The 15,866-nt window shown below is 41.6% G+C and overlaps 2 protein-coding genes across 2 annotated transcripts; one reads left to right on the plus strand and one right to left on the minus strand.

Moving 5' to 3' along the window:
* Positions 1 to 5: 5 nt before the first annotated feature.
* TAF5 (TATA-box binding protein associated factor 5) lies at positions 6 to 11,484 on the plus strand. The gene is made up of 11 exons (XM_065672171.1): positions 6 to 546; positions 1,804 to 2,044; positions 3,043 to 3,358; positions 4,008 to 4,171; positions 4,629 to 4,764; positions 5,301 to 5,421; positions 6,342 to 6,471; positions 7,545 to 7,709; positions 8,566 to 8,743; positions 8,894 to 9,071; positions 9,641 to 11,484. The coding sequence occupies exons 1-11, from the start codon at positions 33 to 35 to the stop codon at positions 9,856 to 9,858; spliced, it is 2,361 nt and encodes a 786-aa protein (XP_065528243.1). The 5' UTR covers positions 6 to 32; the 3' UTR covers positions 9,859 to 11,484.
* Positions 11,485 to 12,736: 1,252 nt separating this feature from the next.
* On the minus strand, positions 12,737 to 15,804 carry ATP5MK (ATP synthase membrane subunit k). Its single transcript, XM_065672172.1, has 4 exons — positions 15,699 to 15,804; positions 13,866 to 13,963; positions 13,678 to 13,773; positions 12,737 to 12,820 (listed from the first exon to the last, which is right to left on the minus strand). Exons 2-3 carry the CDS (start codon positions 13,950 to 13,952, stop codon positions 13,681 to 13,683), a joined length of 180 nt encoding a protein of 59 aa, XP_065528244.1. The 5' UTR covers positions 13,953 to 13,963; positions 15,699 to 15,804; the 3' UTR covers positions 12,737 to 12,820; positions 13,678 to 13,680.
* Positions 15,805 to 15,866: the final 62 nt, after the last annotated feature.

Below are 15,866 nucleotides of genomic sequence, written 5' to 3' on the forward strand. Positions count from 1 at the left end.
GCTCATTGCCGGCGAATGGAGGGCGATGCAAGATGGCTGCCCTGCATGAGGAGCCGGCGGAGGTGACGGCGGTAAAGCCGGATCCTGAGGCGGGGACGCCGCCACAGCCCCCCGCTGCTCCTCCAGCTGCCGCCGCCGCCGTTCCCGTCGCTCCCCCGGCCGCGGCGGCGGAAGGAGAGGCGGCGGGGAGCGGTGGGGACGCGGCGCCCCCGAAGCCCGCCGCACCGGGCCCGGCCGCCTCCCCGGCGGCGGTGGACCGGCAGACGCTCGTGGCTGTGCTGCAGTTCCTGCGGCGCAGCAACCTCCGCGAGTCCGAGGAGATCCTGCGCCGCGAAGCGCGCCTACTCGGCGATGACCTCGGTTCCGTAGCCCTCAGCCCCACTGGCGCTGGGCTTCAGGGAGTCCCGGGTGGCGATGCGGATTCCATCGGCGGCGAGGCGCTGCTCAGCCGGGTTACCGCCGCTGCCGCGACAGGAGGCAATGTCGCCGCTGTCCCGTCCTCCAGCCCCGCGGTGGCAGCGGTCGCCGCCGTGCCGCCAGGGAAAGGTGGGGCTCGTGACGGGACTGTAGGGTCGCTGCTCCGGGTGGGGGCCGCCTCCTCTGCCGGGACCTCCGGGGACTCGGGGGCCTTTGTGTCTCTCGCAGCCTTGCAGTCTGTCCGTGATGCTGAGGCACGAGGGTCAGTGTCAGATCGTGCTTCCCTTCGGGTGACCTTCACTTGGGTGGGAAGCGAGAGTCTGTCCCAGCTTTCTGGGGGGACCCCGGGTGTGTCATTTCCCCATACAACTCGGGAAGAGATCAGGGGCTCCTGTGGATGCCCCGCTGAAGAAAGGGACCAAGGATTGGGTTATCTGTCGTATTTGCAAGGAGCACTGCCAAAGTGAGAGGTGCTTCTCCTTGTCTTTGTGCCCTGTCTCGAGGGGGGATCCCATCTTCAGCAGGCAGCTGAGGGTTTCCTGTGTAGTTAGATGTGATGGTCTAAGATGTGGCTGCAGGGGTGGGAACAGAGACCTGGTGTACAGAATATGATTTGAAGAAAGTGCCGTAGAGTACTCAGAGAGGAGGCTTTAGACATTTCTGGATCGAGTCGGTGGGTACTTGAGATGTCCTTCGGATAGTTGGAGTCTTAACTGTTTTTAATCAAGGTATGCTGTGTGGCACATTTACAAAATAGTATAATGAAATTTCAGAAACTGTTATGTCCAAGTTCCAGTGAATGTATAGTATAAAGTCACCTTGTTCCTACTATCACCTGATAAGGTTGTTTTTGTGTAGAAGACAAAACAGTGAAAATGTTTAATGACTTCTATGGAGAACAGAGCTCTTGGAGCATTAGCAAATGATAAAAAGTCACCGTACTGTAATGGTTGTGTGCTTGGTGAATTATTCACTCAATTAACTTAGTTTGCTTGTTTACTAGAAGCAAAATGGTTATAGTGGGTATATCGTACAGCCTTAGAAAGATCCCACTCCTCATTTGAGATTTTATAGCCTTGTTTTTGTGGTGTTAGTGGCTTCTTCCTTTAGACTTATGATTGTAACTGGATAAGACACTATGGTACCTTATAGGCAACTGTTGGCAGGGAAAGCACGAAGGCTAAAGGTGCCGGAAGATTTGGCTGCTGGACTGTGCTACCATCCTCTCACTTGTATTGTTTAAACTTAGTGCTGAACAAGCACAAGACTTAGTGTCATGTTTTGCTCTGGGTGCCTCCGCTTACAAGTGGAGTTGTTAGCCACTGTATACATGCTAGCACTTTCAGGCTGTTTTACAAGCTCTTGTTTATGTTAATGCTTTTGCAGTTGGAGGAAGTGTTGTTGTGGAAGATCAGCCAGATGTGAGTGCAGTATTGTCTGCCTACAATCAACAGGGAGACCCGACTCTGTATGAAGAATACTACAGTGGATTAAAACACTTCATTGAGTGTTCTCTGGACTGTCATCGAGCGGAATTGTCTCAGCTGTTTTATCCTCTCTTTGTGCACATGTATTTGGAACTGGTCTACAATCAGCATGAGAGTGAAGCAAAGTCTTTTTTTGAAAGGTAATCTGAAGTAACGATACCATGGATTATAGTAACTGTTCTTAAATCCTTTTCCAATCTTCTATCTCAGAAAGATCATGCTTTTGAACTGTCCATGGGCATACTTTGAACCATCTTTATGGTGAACTGATGAGCTCTGTGCTGCAAAAGTATCAATGAAGAGATACTTCTTTAGGGAAAGAATGTCGGATCATTTTTTAGCACTGGAAAATTTTACTGAGATGCCAAAGTAATGTACGCTATGCGTATTGCTAATGTCATAACGTGTATATTGAAATTCTTCAAGTGAGATTAAAGGAATTAATTTGTGGCTAATCTACAATTTTCTGTGCTTTTACTGTGGTTCACTTCTTTATCACTTGAGAAGAAAATTAAATTTGTTTTCTGGATTCAGACCAATTCTGAAATATTTCAATCCAAATTGATAACTTTGTCTCCCTCCAATATGTCAGCAAAAATGGTGCTGTAAATAGTTAAAATGTTCCTTGCCACAACTATTTTATAACATGGTTTGAGTAAAAATGGAAAACTCTAGACATATGTTAGCTATTAGGTAATACAAGTGGAGAGTGAGAAAAACATACACTGTAAAATGTGCATATTCATACAATGAATCAGATATAAATACATTCAAGTAGTCTTGCATAATAAAAAATTACCTGTATTTTATGATGCCACAAATTAAGGTTTCATTTCTTTAAATAAATGTGTCAGTGTAATGTTTCCTTAAGGCGAGAACCCTTTGGACATACGAAATTGTGAGGTTCCATTTGTGTATTTTCTTCATCTTGCTTTTTAACTGTTGGAATGCTCTTACACAAGTGACTTACTGTATACAGTATGTTCCCCAGGAGGCAGTTTATTTTGGCAGAAAATAATCTCTTGTAGTCAGTAGCTTCCAAAAGGTCCTTACGTACATGTTTCATGTTAAAGTAATCTAAGGAAGTGTGCACTTAGGAGATAATGTTTTTGAAATAAATCTTAAATTGTTTCAATAGATTTCATGGGGATCAGGAGTGCTATTACCAGGATGACCTGCGTGTGTTATCCAGTTTAACCAAAAAAGAACATATGAAAGGTAATGAAACCATGCTGGATTTCCGAACAAGCAAGTTTGTGTTGCGCATTTCCCGTGACTCTTACCAACTCTTGAAGAGGCATCTTCAGGAAAAGCAGAACAATCAGATCTGGAACATTGTTCAGGAGCATCTTTACATTGATATCTTCGATGGAATGCCTCGCAGTAAACAACAGATAGATGCTATGGTTGGAAGCTTGGCTGGGGAGGCAAAACGAGAGGCTAATAAAGCAAAGGTAGGAGGCAAAGATTGTTGCACTTTTATATTTGAACAATTCTCCCTGGTTTTTACCTTAGTACAGACTGATAACTGTCATTTGAGATCTTAAAAACAGCATGAACAGAAGGAAGGAAGAGAACTGTACAGATACGTGTTGGCAGTGTCAACAAGATGTGTCACCTTAGAAGAAACTGTTAAACCCTTTTGAGAGACAATGTTGTATTCAGCCCACTGAACTAAATTTGAACTAACTCATAAATTATTCTGTGGTTTTAAAATGGATACCTGACTATTTGGCTTCCTCTTGTACAACAGATGTAATTCTTACTGTTGGTTGTTACTACAGGGTATGTTTGTGTAGATCTTGAGAGCATAGTACTACAATACTATATATATAAATTATGTAAACTGTAGGGATTATGCTGTAAGGAAGTGTGAAGAGATGGTGGGAGAATTTACAGTTGTCCAAATCAGTCACCGACTAAAACAACAGAATGTGTACTACATTTGTTATGGACTAACCTGTAATGTACACACTAATATTAAACACAGCACTTTTAAAGTGCTTGGACTATTACATTGAAAAGTTTCCATTAAAAAAAAAAAGTAGTTCTCAGTAAGAAAATCAATTACTGTTTTGTGTCGTGTGTTTTATTGGCTTCCAGGTTTTCTTTGGCTTATTGAAGGAACCAGAGTTTGATGTGCCTTTGGATGATGAAGATGAAGAAGGAGAAAATGAGGAAGGAAAGCCAAAGAAGAAAAAACCTAAAAAAGACAGTGTAGGGTCAAAAAGTAAAAAACAGGACCCTAATGCTCCTCCCCAAAACAGGTACCAAGGGAATCGTGTAGAGAAGTCCTGTTAAATCCAGTCATGTCGTGCCAAACCTACATCACTGTTCACATGACATTTTTAGCATTTTGGCCATTTCAGCTCTACACAGCTTTAGCTGTAAGACTTCTAAGGGAGGTAATGGAAAGCTTAGCATATAACCCTCTGTCTTTACCCTTCAAGGCAATCTGAATTCCCCTTGATAATATTTTACTCTGTTATCCACTTATCTTTTCAGGTCATACTCAATTGTTTATCTCGTTCCACTGTCTCTTTGAAAGTCTTAAAGCCAACGGCTCTTTCTCTGATCAGTTAATCCACGTGGTCTTTCATTTATTCTAATGCTTGTTTTGCATTTGAATATTGAGGTGTAGGGTCGCATGCAAGGGTTTTGCTTTCTATGTTTCAATTAATGATATGGAAGGTGCTTTTAGTTTGTAAAAATGTGTGCTTGTAGAATACCTCTGCCTGAACTGAAAGACTCTGACAAGCTAGATAAAGTCATGAATATGAAGGAAGCTGCACGGCGTGTGCGTCTTGGCCCAGAGTGTCTGCCCTCCATCTGTTTCTACACATTCCTTAATGCTTACCAGGTTGGTAAAAGAAGAGTTTGGGCAATTGGGAAAAGGGAATAAAAATTATAGATATCGCTCTTAAGAAAGAAAGAAGACTTGGCATCCTTGGCAAGGGTTGTTGGAGTATTTGGAATAAGTGTTGTAAAGTTGATGTTCCAAAACTTTAACAATTCTCTTTAGAGACTCTTTAAACTATATAATTTCCACGTTCCTTGGGTTTGCTCTGATTTTACCTGCTTTTGTTTTTCCTGTGGGCTCTGAGTGTATTCTGCAGCATGCAGAAGATGTTTTGCACCAGAATACTGGATAATAGCATTGTTTTGTCACTATTAGTTCTCCTTCGTTCGTACAGTTCATATATGCTTCATTCATACGTGCTTCATTCAGTTTCATTTTTAATGGCATGAGAATTTACACATGCTTATGTCGATCCTAAAATAGTCACCTTTTATTTTTGTAAATAAGTTAATTTTCTTACTAGTACTTAGGATTTTGTAGTATTTGAAATTCATCATGAAAGATACATACAATATAAAAGGATATTTTGTGTTTAGGGTCTGACTGCAGTGGATATTACAGATGACTCTAGCATGATTGTAGGAGGCTTTGCTGATTCTACTGTCAGAGTGTGGTCTGTGACTCCAAAAAAGCTACGTAGCGTGAAAACAGCAGCAGGTAAGACAGACCATAACACTGAATATGAGAACGCATTACTTGTGACAGCTGTGTTTTGCACAAAAATATCTATATCAGGAGAGTTGTCTTCAGCAGTTAGATGCTTTGACTTTGAAGACATTGTATGTGCACAGGTATATTGGATCACATCTTATATACTACTATTAGAAACATTTGTAAAGGAATGTGAAGTCTGGTTGTGTACACCTGGTGTGAGGTAGTCAGTGCATACAGTTTGGAAACAGCCATCTTTCTTCTGAACTGGATGATAACTACAGGGTGTAGTAGGGTTTAGGTGATCTAGGGGAGAGACTAGAGGTACTCTGGTGAAAATTATAAGAGAGAACTCTGAGAAGGATGGAGGAGAATGTCCTGTAGCTCGAAACCTACACAAATTCAGGCTGCTTTAATTCTGCTGTTTATGTAGCAATATGTTGTGGTTGAAGCTAGATACCACACAGACGTCTCTTAACCTTGATGTTTACCTGAGATGTGGTCATGATGTTCAGGAAATAGTAGCCTCACAGACTAAAAGTTATTTTGTGTGTAGCGTGCAGCTGTCAAAACATGTCTGTAAAGAATGCTTGTGGCATATTAACTTCCTGGGAAAAGGCATGAAAAATTGGCATCTCTATAAAGAAGATGTTATTGTGTTTGGAGGCTGAACAATGTATGTATGAAAAATAACATGTCAGGATTAATTTATTTCAACTCAGTTAAGACTTAAGGAAGAGTGATTATTATGTTGAGTGTTATTTTCACCTTTTTCAATGGTAAAAAACATTTCAAGTGCCATTGCATGTTTCAGACTCACCAATTCCCATGTACTTCTAGAGACAATATTATTTGTTTTCTGTTCATGGCATTTATCTTTGAACTTCTGACGGTTACTATGATACATGAACTTTGTTATATTGCAGACCTTAGTCTCATTGACAAAGAATCAGACGATGTCTTGGAGAGGATAATGGATGAGAAAACGGCAAGTGAGTTGAAGATTTTATATGGTCACAGTGGACCTGTCTATGGCACCAGCTTCAGTCCTGATAGGTAAAAGAAGTTTACAAGCTAATTAATTTGCTTATCTTGAGTTTTAATTGTATGATACTGGATGCAAATATGTTCTTCATGCGGCTTTCTCCAGATAGCTAAAGCAATTCTTGCTTATGCAGCTTATAAGGAACTCTGAGTGTAAGTGTTCATTATGCTCAGGTATTGGGCACTGTCAGCTGTTGCTGAAATCAACTGGAACTGAGGATGCCAGCACCTTTTTTGAGGTTTAGGACTTAGCTGGCAAAAGAAACCATCTTTTTTGCAGGCTGTTTAAGTTGGGCTTGAACTAACTGAATTGTAGAGAAGAACAACTACAGCAGTGATTTCACTTACAGGATTGCAAAACATAAAACCAGACTGAGTAGCATCATTGCACTTCAAGTATCTCATATTCTACTGAGACTTAATTTTCAGAATTTATTGAATGGTATCTTTAAAAGAACAGATTTAAAACTGTTATGTCATTATGAATGTCTGGACAGTAGAAAGGAAGTTTTAAATGTCCAAAGTTTTGCTTTTGCATGTGTCTAGTCAGGAAACATCCATCACAGAAACACAGCTGAGAAGTGAACTTTGTGTGGAACATGAATATAGAGTCTGGAATTGGGAATGTGGGCATTATATGAATTTTCTTTCAGGGATTCCTGAAATTTTGTTTGAAGTGACATTAAAAGATTTTAGGTTTTTTTCAGTAACAGCGTAGCAGTTTACTAGTAATTTTTTTCATATATCTGGCATTCCTGAATAAAGAACAGCTCTGTGTGTTGGGGTTTTATTTGTTTGCCTATTTTTGTGGGTTTTTTTGGTTTGTTTTTTTTGCTCATAAGCATTACTGTGTAATCAAAATTAGTCATCAACATCCAATTGTATCTCTTTTTTGCATAAGGACCTAAGACAGGATTCTGCTTGAATCAGTTATTGTTGCTTACCCCATCAAAATGCTGATTTATATGTGACATGCTAAACAGATGCTGCTCAGGGGACATAGACATCTCACAGTGTTCTTGCAAAGGTTATACAGTCTGTGTGCAAGTCTGATATGTAATATGCTATACTTTCTCCTGTGACAGAAACTATCTCTTGTCCTGTTCTGAGGATGGCACTGTCAGATTGTGGAGTCTCCAAACATTCACATGTTTGGTGGGATATAAAGGACACAACTACCCAGTATGGGATACGCAATTCTCTCCTTATGGTTATTACTTTGTGTCAGGGGGACACGACAGAGTGGCTCGGTAAGAAGCTGGATGGATTTTTACCTGTCTGGGTTGGTTTGTGGTGGATTAACCCTGAAAGTGATTACTTGATATAATCTAGCCTGCCCTAATACTGGAAATAGATTTTATTTCATGTCAGTTAAAATACTGAACAAATGTTTTAATGTAGGTTGTTTTTTCAACACACATCAGATTATCTGACAATTATAGAGATGGTGTTTCTCTTATGTGACTATCTGATTAGAAGTATTCTCTTCTGGTTTCTTTAACAACTTGACAGAATATTCTTTATTTCTCCCTTTGGAAAAGTACACTTTTCCAAAACAGATCATGCTAATTCAATAAACTGAACAGTAAGAAACCACTTCTTTTTATTCCTCAGTGGTTTGGGTTGGAAGGGACCTGTAAAGGTCTCTTAGTCCAACCTCCCTGCAATGGGCAGGACCATCTTCAACTAGACCAGGCTGCTCAGAGCCCTGTCCAACCTGATATTGAATGTTTTGAGGGTCATCTACCACTTCTCTGGGCAATCTGTTCCAGTGTTTCACCACTCTCATTGTAAAAATTTCCTCCTTATATTTAGTCTAAGTCTCTTTTAGTTTAAAACCATTACCTCATGTCTTACTGCAACAGGCCCTGATAAAAGTTTGTCCCCATCAGTTTTATATGCCTCCTTTAAGTACTGAAAGGCTGCTATGAGGTCTCCCCAGAGCCTTCTCTTCTCCAGGCTGAACAACCCCAACTCTCTCAGCATGTCTTCACAGGAGGGATGTTCCATCCCTCTGATTTTTGTGGCTCTCCTCTGGACTCGCTCTGAGAGGTGCAGATACTGAACTTCATCAGGGTTCTTGCTAATAAAAGCTTTGCTTTTCAGTCTGTGGGCAACAGATCACTACCAGCCTTTACGGATATTTGCTGGTCATCTTGCTGATGTGACGTGTACCCGATTCCATCCAAACTCCAATTATGTTGCCACAGGCTCAGCAGACAGGACTATACGGCTCTGGGATGTTTTGAATGGGAATTGTGTCAGAATATTCACTGGACATAAGGTAAAGGCGTTATCACTTGCAGTGTGAAAGTGGTTTTATTTCTGTGATGAGATTCTGAAGGCAGTGTTCAGAATGCCTATGGCTTGACTGACTGAATGCGAGTAGATTTAATTAGCTTGCTTGTTGTTCCCTCTCAAATGTCTGTTTTAGGGACCAATTCATTCACTGGCATTTTCTCCTAATGGACGATTCCTGGCTACTGGAGCAACAGATGGAAGAGTTCTGCTGTGGGATATTGGACATGGCTTGATGGTTGGAGAACTGAAAGGGCACACTGACACTGTCTATGCACTCAGATTCAGTAGAGATGGAGAGATTTTAGCATCAGGTAAAATTCACTGGAAACAAGGGAGGTTTCTGTTGTGTTCCATACATCTGAAGAAGAATGACTGCTTAAATTGTGAAAGACAAAGTAGAATCACTTGCTTAGCAAAACCAGCAACTTAAAACTGCTGGTACAAGGCAAGTTCTTCACTGGACTGTGAAATATGGCCTCTGCAAAATTCTGCTGTCTTCCCTATATCAAACTGTTATTATGTGACTTAGAATCAAAGATCTGCTGAAATTGGCATCTAGCACACAGGAGGGTCCTGCTTTTTCAGTGCTAAGTTATCTAATCCAAACCCAAGTGTTTTGAGAGAATAGTTCTTTGTGCTTTAACCCTAGGACACTCAGGTGAGATTACAGAAAAGCTGAAATCCTGGTAACTTTTATGTGTGTATTCAGAATGTTAGAGGCTTGTGAAAGTCTGTTTCCTTGCAGGATGAGGGCATAAGCCTACAGTTATGAAAAAACCTGCTTTTTCAGCTTTAATTTTTGTTAACTTGCTCCCCACTAACTTTTTTGTATACCTTGTTTATTAATAGGCTTCAAACTATTGCCCATTTTCGTTTTTAGGTTCAATGGATAACACAGTTCGCCTGTGGGATGCTGTGAAGGCATTTGAAGATTTAGAAACCGATGACTTTACTACAGCCACTGGACATATAAACTTGCCTGAAAACTCACAGGACTTGTTACTAGGTACATACATGACCAAGTCAACCCCGGTTGTACACCTCCATTTTACACGCAGAAACTTGCTGCTGGCTGCGGGAGCCTACAGTTCACAGTGAATCTGGAAGCTGCAAGACTGTGCCAAGTCACTGCATTCATGACCTCAGGATGTGAGATAAGGAGGAATGTCTTGTACAGGTGAATTCCACTAGGAACAAAACTATGTAAACTAATGCAAACAGCATTTCTCAGTTCTGCTATTTCATATTTATCCACACTTTGAAAATGCTGAAGATTGACAAGACATCATGGCTGTAAAAGAAGGAATTGTTCGTGGTGCTTTTGATAAATATATATATACATGTATATGAAAATGGCTGTCTCATCTCGGAGATGATATTGAGCTCTGCTGAAACTTGGGGAAATTTAACAGCCTTGTTATGTGTTCTCAAATGATTTTTTTAAAGCACTTAATTTATGGTTAGCAGATGTTTAATCTGTCTCAAACACAAGTGAAAACTGTTCAGTTTCAGGAAAGAAGAATGTAGTTTAATTCGCTATAGCCTGGGCTGGGCAACAGGTATGGTGAGTATCCTAGCAACAGGGCATTGGAAGAGTAGGTCCTGCAGGCAGAGTCCTGTGGGGGACTGCTGTAAAATGACGCATATGGGGTTTGTGCATCCGAGTACTAAGTCCTGAGAAGATTTCAAACTCCTGTACTCTTTTGAGTTACCAGAAACACAGATTTTGTTATTCTTAGAGGTAGCCAGTGCTGTGCGACAAGCAACCAGAAGTGCAATGTGAACTTAATTCACCTTCATACTTTATTATCTGAAAAAGGAGGGGGGACATGACTGAGGCATAACTGAAATACCTGTTATTAAAAAAGTGGACTTAAACCCTTTTACATTGTATTGGATCTAAAAGAACTTTAATAACCTTTATCATTTCTGCGTAAGGTTTAATATACCAAAAGGAAAAACTAGCCAAGAAGTCAAAACATTGCAGAGTAAAAGGATTAATCAGTCCAAAGTGTATTATCAGTTTGTTTTTTGAAAGGCCAGCTCATCTGCTTAAATGACAATTTCCACCCACAAAAACTGTAACCCAGGAAGGCTTCCTGGACAACCAGTAAAGCTCAGTGCTTTTTTGCTAAGAAAGATTAAAACATCCAAGACACTGGGAAGTGTACTTCTTGACTTTGAGCAAAACCCACCACCACCAAAAGACAGGCCCACAGTTTGGTGGGGTTATAGGCTTGTTTTGTTGGGTTTTTTATATCTCTTACAAGCTGTATAGAGGGAAACCCATTTTGTGTTCCTCATTACTTTTCAGTAAGGGCTGCGCCACTTGAACAATCTGCTGGCTCTCTAATGAAAATAAAAACAAGACCTGACATTTCCTAGATAAAGTAAGTGGAGAACTACCTCCCTTTTCATCCTTTCTCTAACTCCAAGTCTTGTAGTATTGTAATGTGTATTATACATTACACATCAAAGCAAAGGGTGGAAAATTCAATAGGAAGCTCAATTTTATGCTCTATTTTTTTTGTGTGCGTAATGGTACCTCCACAAAATTTCCTAGCTCTCAATAGGACCAGTTGGACTTAAGTACAATTATGGTGAATCAAGTTACCTAAAACAAAGCATGTAATTTTGACAGGTTAAAAACAACACTGCCATATTCTGCCTTTATATTTTGTACAGTTTTATACTTTTGATACTATAATAAATACTAAAACCGCATAGTTTGTGTCTCTGTTACAAGAAAGTATTTTCTTCTTGGCTGCAATGGAAGCAAGAGCAGTGCTTTTATTTGTGAGCACTCTGCTAGGAGAAACAAAGTAATTCAGAAACAGTTGATGACAAGGTGCTTCACCTAAATCACCTGAGGGTAGATGATAGGTTGTAGCTAACTGGATCTATTACATTGTTGCAACCACCAATATTCATCTGGAAGGTTGCATACAGCAAAGGCCATTTATTAAACCAAAACTCACAGGACACGAAGACGACTACTTTTAATCAGAAAGCCCAGAATCTACAAATGTCTTAAAAAAAAACCCAAACATAAACTAGAGTGAGAGAGCACAGAGACTTGTAATTTCTCTCTTTTTATCAAGCAACCATGTCTCTCTCTTCCTGCCCTCAGTTTGGGAGTATAGTTGAATTCTTTAGCACCAGCAGTCCCAGTGTCAACCCTGCTGCTGGCTCACATCTGAAAAATGTGGTGCCCTATAATCACATTTATACATCAGCACTGAGGGGACATCTAAGGCAGGTTCTGTGTTCTGAGCTACAGAAAGACACTGGAGAATGCAGTAGACAGTTTTTAGTGTTGGGCAGGGAGGGAACCGCATATATTTAACTGTGGTAGGAACACCCCATTTATTAAGAATCTATGTCCAAGAAAAACTGAACTACTTCAGTCACTGTTTACGAACATGCAGGGTTATGAGAGCTTAACATCAGCAAAGTAAGCTATTTTCTTTGTGGCAGTTATCTCTGAAAGGCAAGTAAATCAAATACCATCATTTATCAGTCTAATGTGGGAGGTTTTGCATGATAACCAAACAGGACCTATGCACAATATGGACAACTGAGGCAGAAGTTGTCATCTGCATTGCATTAATAATAGTGAAGAAGTCATGATTTCCATGTAAGCTACTAGCCTGGAATACAAAAAAAAAAAAATAAATAGGAGTAACCAGGTAAATGCAAACCATGTGAGCCCACCATTACCCACTGAGACATGGAAGTGGGGAGGTGCTTTAACCAGCTGTAAGCTCTATGCCAGCATCGTGGTCTTTCCCAGGTTACTTCCAGGTGCTCAGAACACTTTAGGATGTATTGTAACAACAGAAGAGTTTTGTTAAGATTGTAATGACAAGGATCAATTTCTCCATCTCTGCTACAAATAGCCATTTTTTGACAGAGTTAAAACAAGAAGCGCACATTTGTGCTTTTTTGCACCATTTCATATTGCAAATAAAACAAGTAATCATTTCAATTTTATTAGCCACAACAGGTCATCAGCTTGCATTACACTGATACAGATTGAAGGTTCAGACATGCCAGCAACCTGCCAAGAGAAGAGAGATCAAACATAGCAAGTCTTGCACAGTGGTACTAGTAACTGAGCACCCCCTCTCCCCAAGCCCAAACAATTTGAGTTACAAGCAGGCAAATTCCAGCATCCACAGGAACAACTGAGGTCCCTTTATAACACACAATGATGCTCAAGCTTATTGTTTCCTACCCCTTTTTCAGGCTATGAGGACAGCCCATAGTTTTTTTTCAAAATGCCATTTCAGTGGAAATTTTGTATTTGAAAGCAACTCTACAATTTTGTAACACTTGGTTGTTGCTATACAAGAGCAATCACTTCTATACAGGCCTTGCACAGTCCCGTGTGCAATATATATAGCTCCATTGTATGGTGTTCCTCTATTCTGTTCAAAAGGTTTTAACAGACTGCATTAACCTCTGCTTGGAATTCTCTAATACGACCAAGTCCTCAACTCCTATTTTATTATTTCAGTAACATACAAAGCAACAGTTATTCCTATTTTACAGCAAAAGGTCAGACCATAGGCACCCAACAGTTGTAGGCAAAGCCTGATATGGCTAGCTGCAACACCCTTCCATTCCTCCTTCCTTGCTTACTCTTCATTCCTGCGTGCTGTCTGTAGTCCCATTCACCATGTCAAAAAGAATACTGGTATCCTATATTGATGTCCCCCTTTAACAACCTACTTAATTCAGAATGCCCCAAATAAGCTGATGCTATGGTTTAGTTGAGGTTTAAAATTATAAATACAAAGTTCACATGCCTGTGTTTCTCTCTCTCTAATCACACTGTATTGTTAGCAACATGTCCCTTGTCACTGTTTCTTCTTGTCCTTGTGCTGAAACATTTTGGTCCTGGAACACACTTACCATTTACTTATCTGCCACAGCAGGAGTTTTGTTTTTGGGTCTAAGCTTGAAATACAAGACGATCAGTGCAATGCCTGTGTATGTTGCTATTACATACTGGAAAAGATAAAAGTTTAGTTTAGTTTCAGTCTAATATCCAGAAACCACCATCATACTAGACTACAGCAGTTAATATACGTAATACATACATTCCTCCTGCCCGTGATGGTGTAGGAATTGAAGTACTTCGCAAATCCAGTGAACTGGTGTTGAGATCCCGAGTCATGGCCAGCCATGGCTGCTTGTCCTAACAAGCAATACAGGACAGTTAATGAACTGAAAGTCAGTTGAATAGGATCAACAGAAAAATCAAACTAACCTTGACACTGAATTTAGGAATGCCACTGTCAGCTATTAAATCTGCTTTCAGGACATTCAACAGACACTGCATACACACATGGAACAGGCACCTTCAGAGCACTGTATCTTAAGGTACAAAACGGGTTATACAAGAGCTGGTAAGTAAATGAGGGGTTCTGAAGGGAAGAACATTTATGATTTTCAGAGTTCATTCAAATGGGTTTAAACATAAACAGTAAACATCAGGATGATGACTCTAAAAGGGGAAAATCCTCAGAACACTTATGAAGAAAAGTCCTGCCAGTCCTGCCAACACAATCATTCAACACAGGCAAATTTCTACCAAATGTTCATGAGTCCGCAGTACCCAATTAAGATGAATCTTCAGTGGTTCAGCGAAGAAACAGCTCAATGACATACTCAAAAACTCAGTGATAACATTCAGAGTAGACCACTACTCTGTTTCGTTATTCAAAATGATGCTTTACAACATCCATACCACATGTGTTGGTAATAATAATTGCCCTGCTCTCAGCTGCACACCTCTATTGTATCTTACTTTCTAACCCTAGTGTTCACAGATCTAGATAAAAAATACACTTTTTTTCCCCCTCCAACTATTTTTCAGCTAGATCAGCAAGTTATTAGAGCCAGCCTCAGAAGTGCTTTCACAGGACAACAAAACACTAAGTACATGAGGGCACACTTACATTTTGTCTGTGTCTGGACTAAAGTTTCACATCTAAGATGTTCAGTAACATAAAAGCATGGTGTGGCTACAGTAGCATACTTCCAGATTCACTGAATGGTTCAGGTTGGCACCCCAGAGATTGCACAGTCCAACCCCAACCTGCCCAAATCAGGGGAACACATCCAGTCAGGTCTTTAATACCTTCACAGATGGAAACTTCACAGCTCCCCAGGGAAACTGTTCTAGTGTTGATCAAACTTAGAATAAAAGTGATCTTCTTTATAATGCTTAAAGATAGGTTTTCCTTATGTTTAAGAGGGATTTATGTTTAGGACAAACATTGTTTGCTTTGTAATTCACCCCCAAACAAGCACACATATCATACGGTTACCAACCAAACCAGGCAGATGCTTTAGCCACTGGTATTGCAGAAGAGGGACACAAGACATTGCTACAGCAGGTACTATGCTAATTAGCATAGTCCTTAAGCAGACCCAATCCAGTAACGTATCTCTGGTGCATAATCAGGTAAGCACGCCTGCACGTGGACTAATAGCGAAAAATCTCAATGAAACAAACTCCGTAAGTATTACCCATACATGGGAAGTCAAGGTCATCTTTTCTTGTGCCTGACCGACAGAGAACCTCGGAGTCACTGCGTCTTTCCGAGGCCGGCTCAGAGCCCAGACACCACAACACAGCTTTTCTTTATCAGAGGAGCGCGGCGCCCTTGGCCCTTGCCGGGCCGCTCGCCCTTGCTGCCCTGACACCGGGCGCCGCCGGCTGCCGCGCTCGCTCCAGCCGCGCCCCGCAGCCAGGCCCATCCCGCTGGCTCAGGCAGCCGCCACCCCGGCGCTCCCGCAGGCCAGGGGAAGGGGCGCAGCGGCTGAAGGTCGCGGGGGCCGCGGGGCACGGGCACAGCTCGGAGCCACGGAGCCGCCCTCCCGCCCGGCGCACAGCCCTGCAGGCGGGGTGCAGGGGCCCGCCATACCTCAGCTGCTGCCGTCCCACCGCTGCGGCCGCGCTCTGCCCTTCGCCAGCGCCCTCCCACAAAATGGCGGCAGCGGGGCGCCGCGCGCAGCCACCGCCGGCCGCGCTGATTGGCTGCCCTGTCCCCAGTGAGAGGGTTGTCTCCGCCCCCTCCGCCTGGTTGGCTGAG

This window comes from Lathamus discolor, chromosome 3 (assembly GCF_037157495.1).
Source record: "Lathamus discolor isolate bLatDis1 chromosome 3, bLatDis1.hap1, whole genome shotgun sequence".
NCBI lineage: Eukaryota > Metazoa > Chordata > Aves > Psittaciformes > Psittacidae > Lathamus > Lathamus discolor.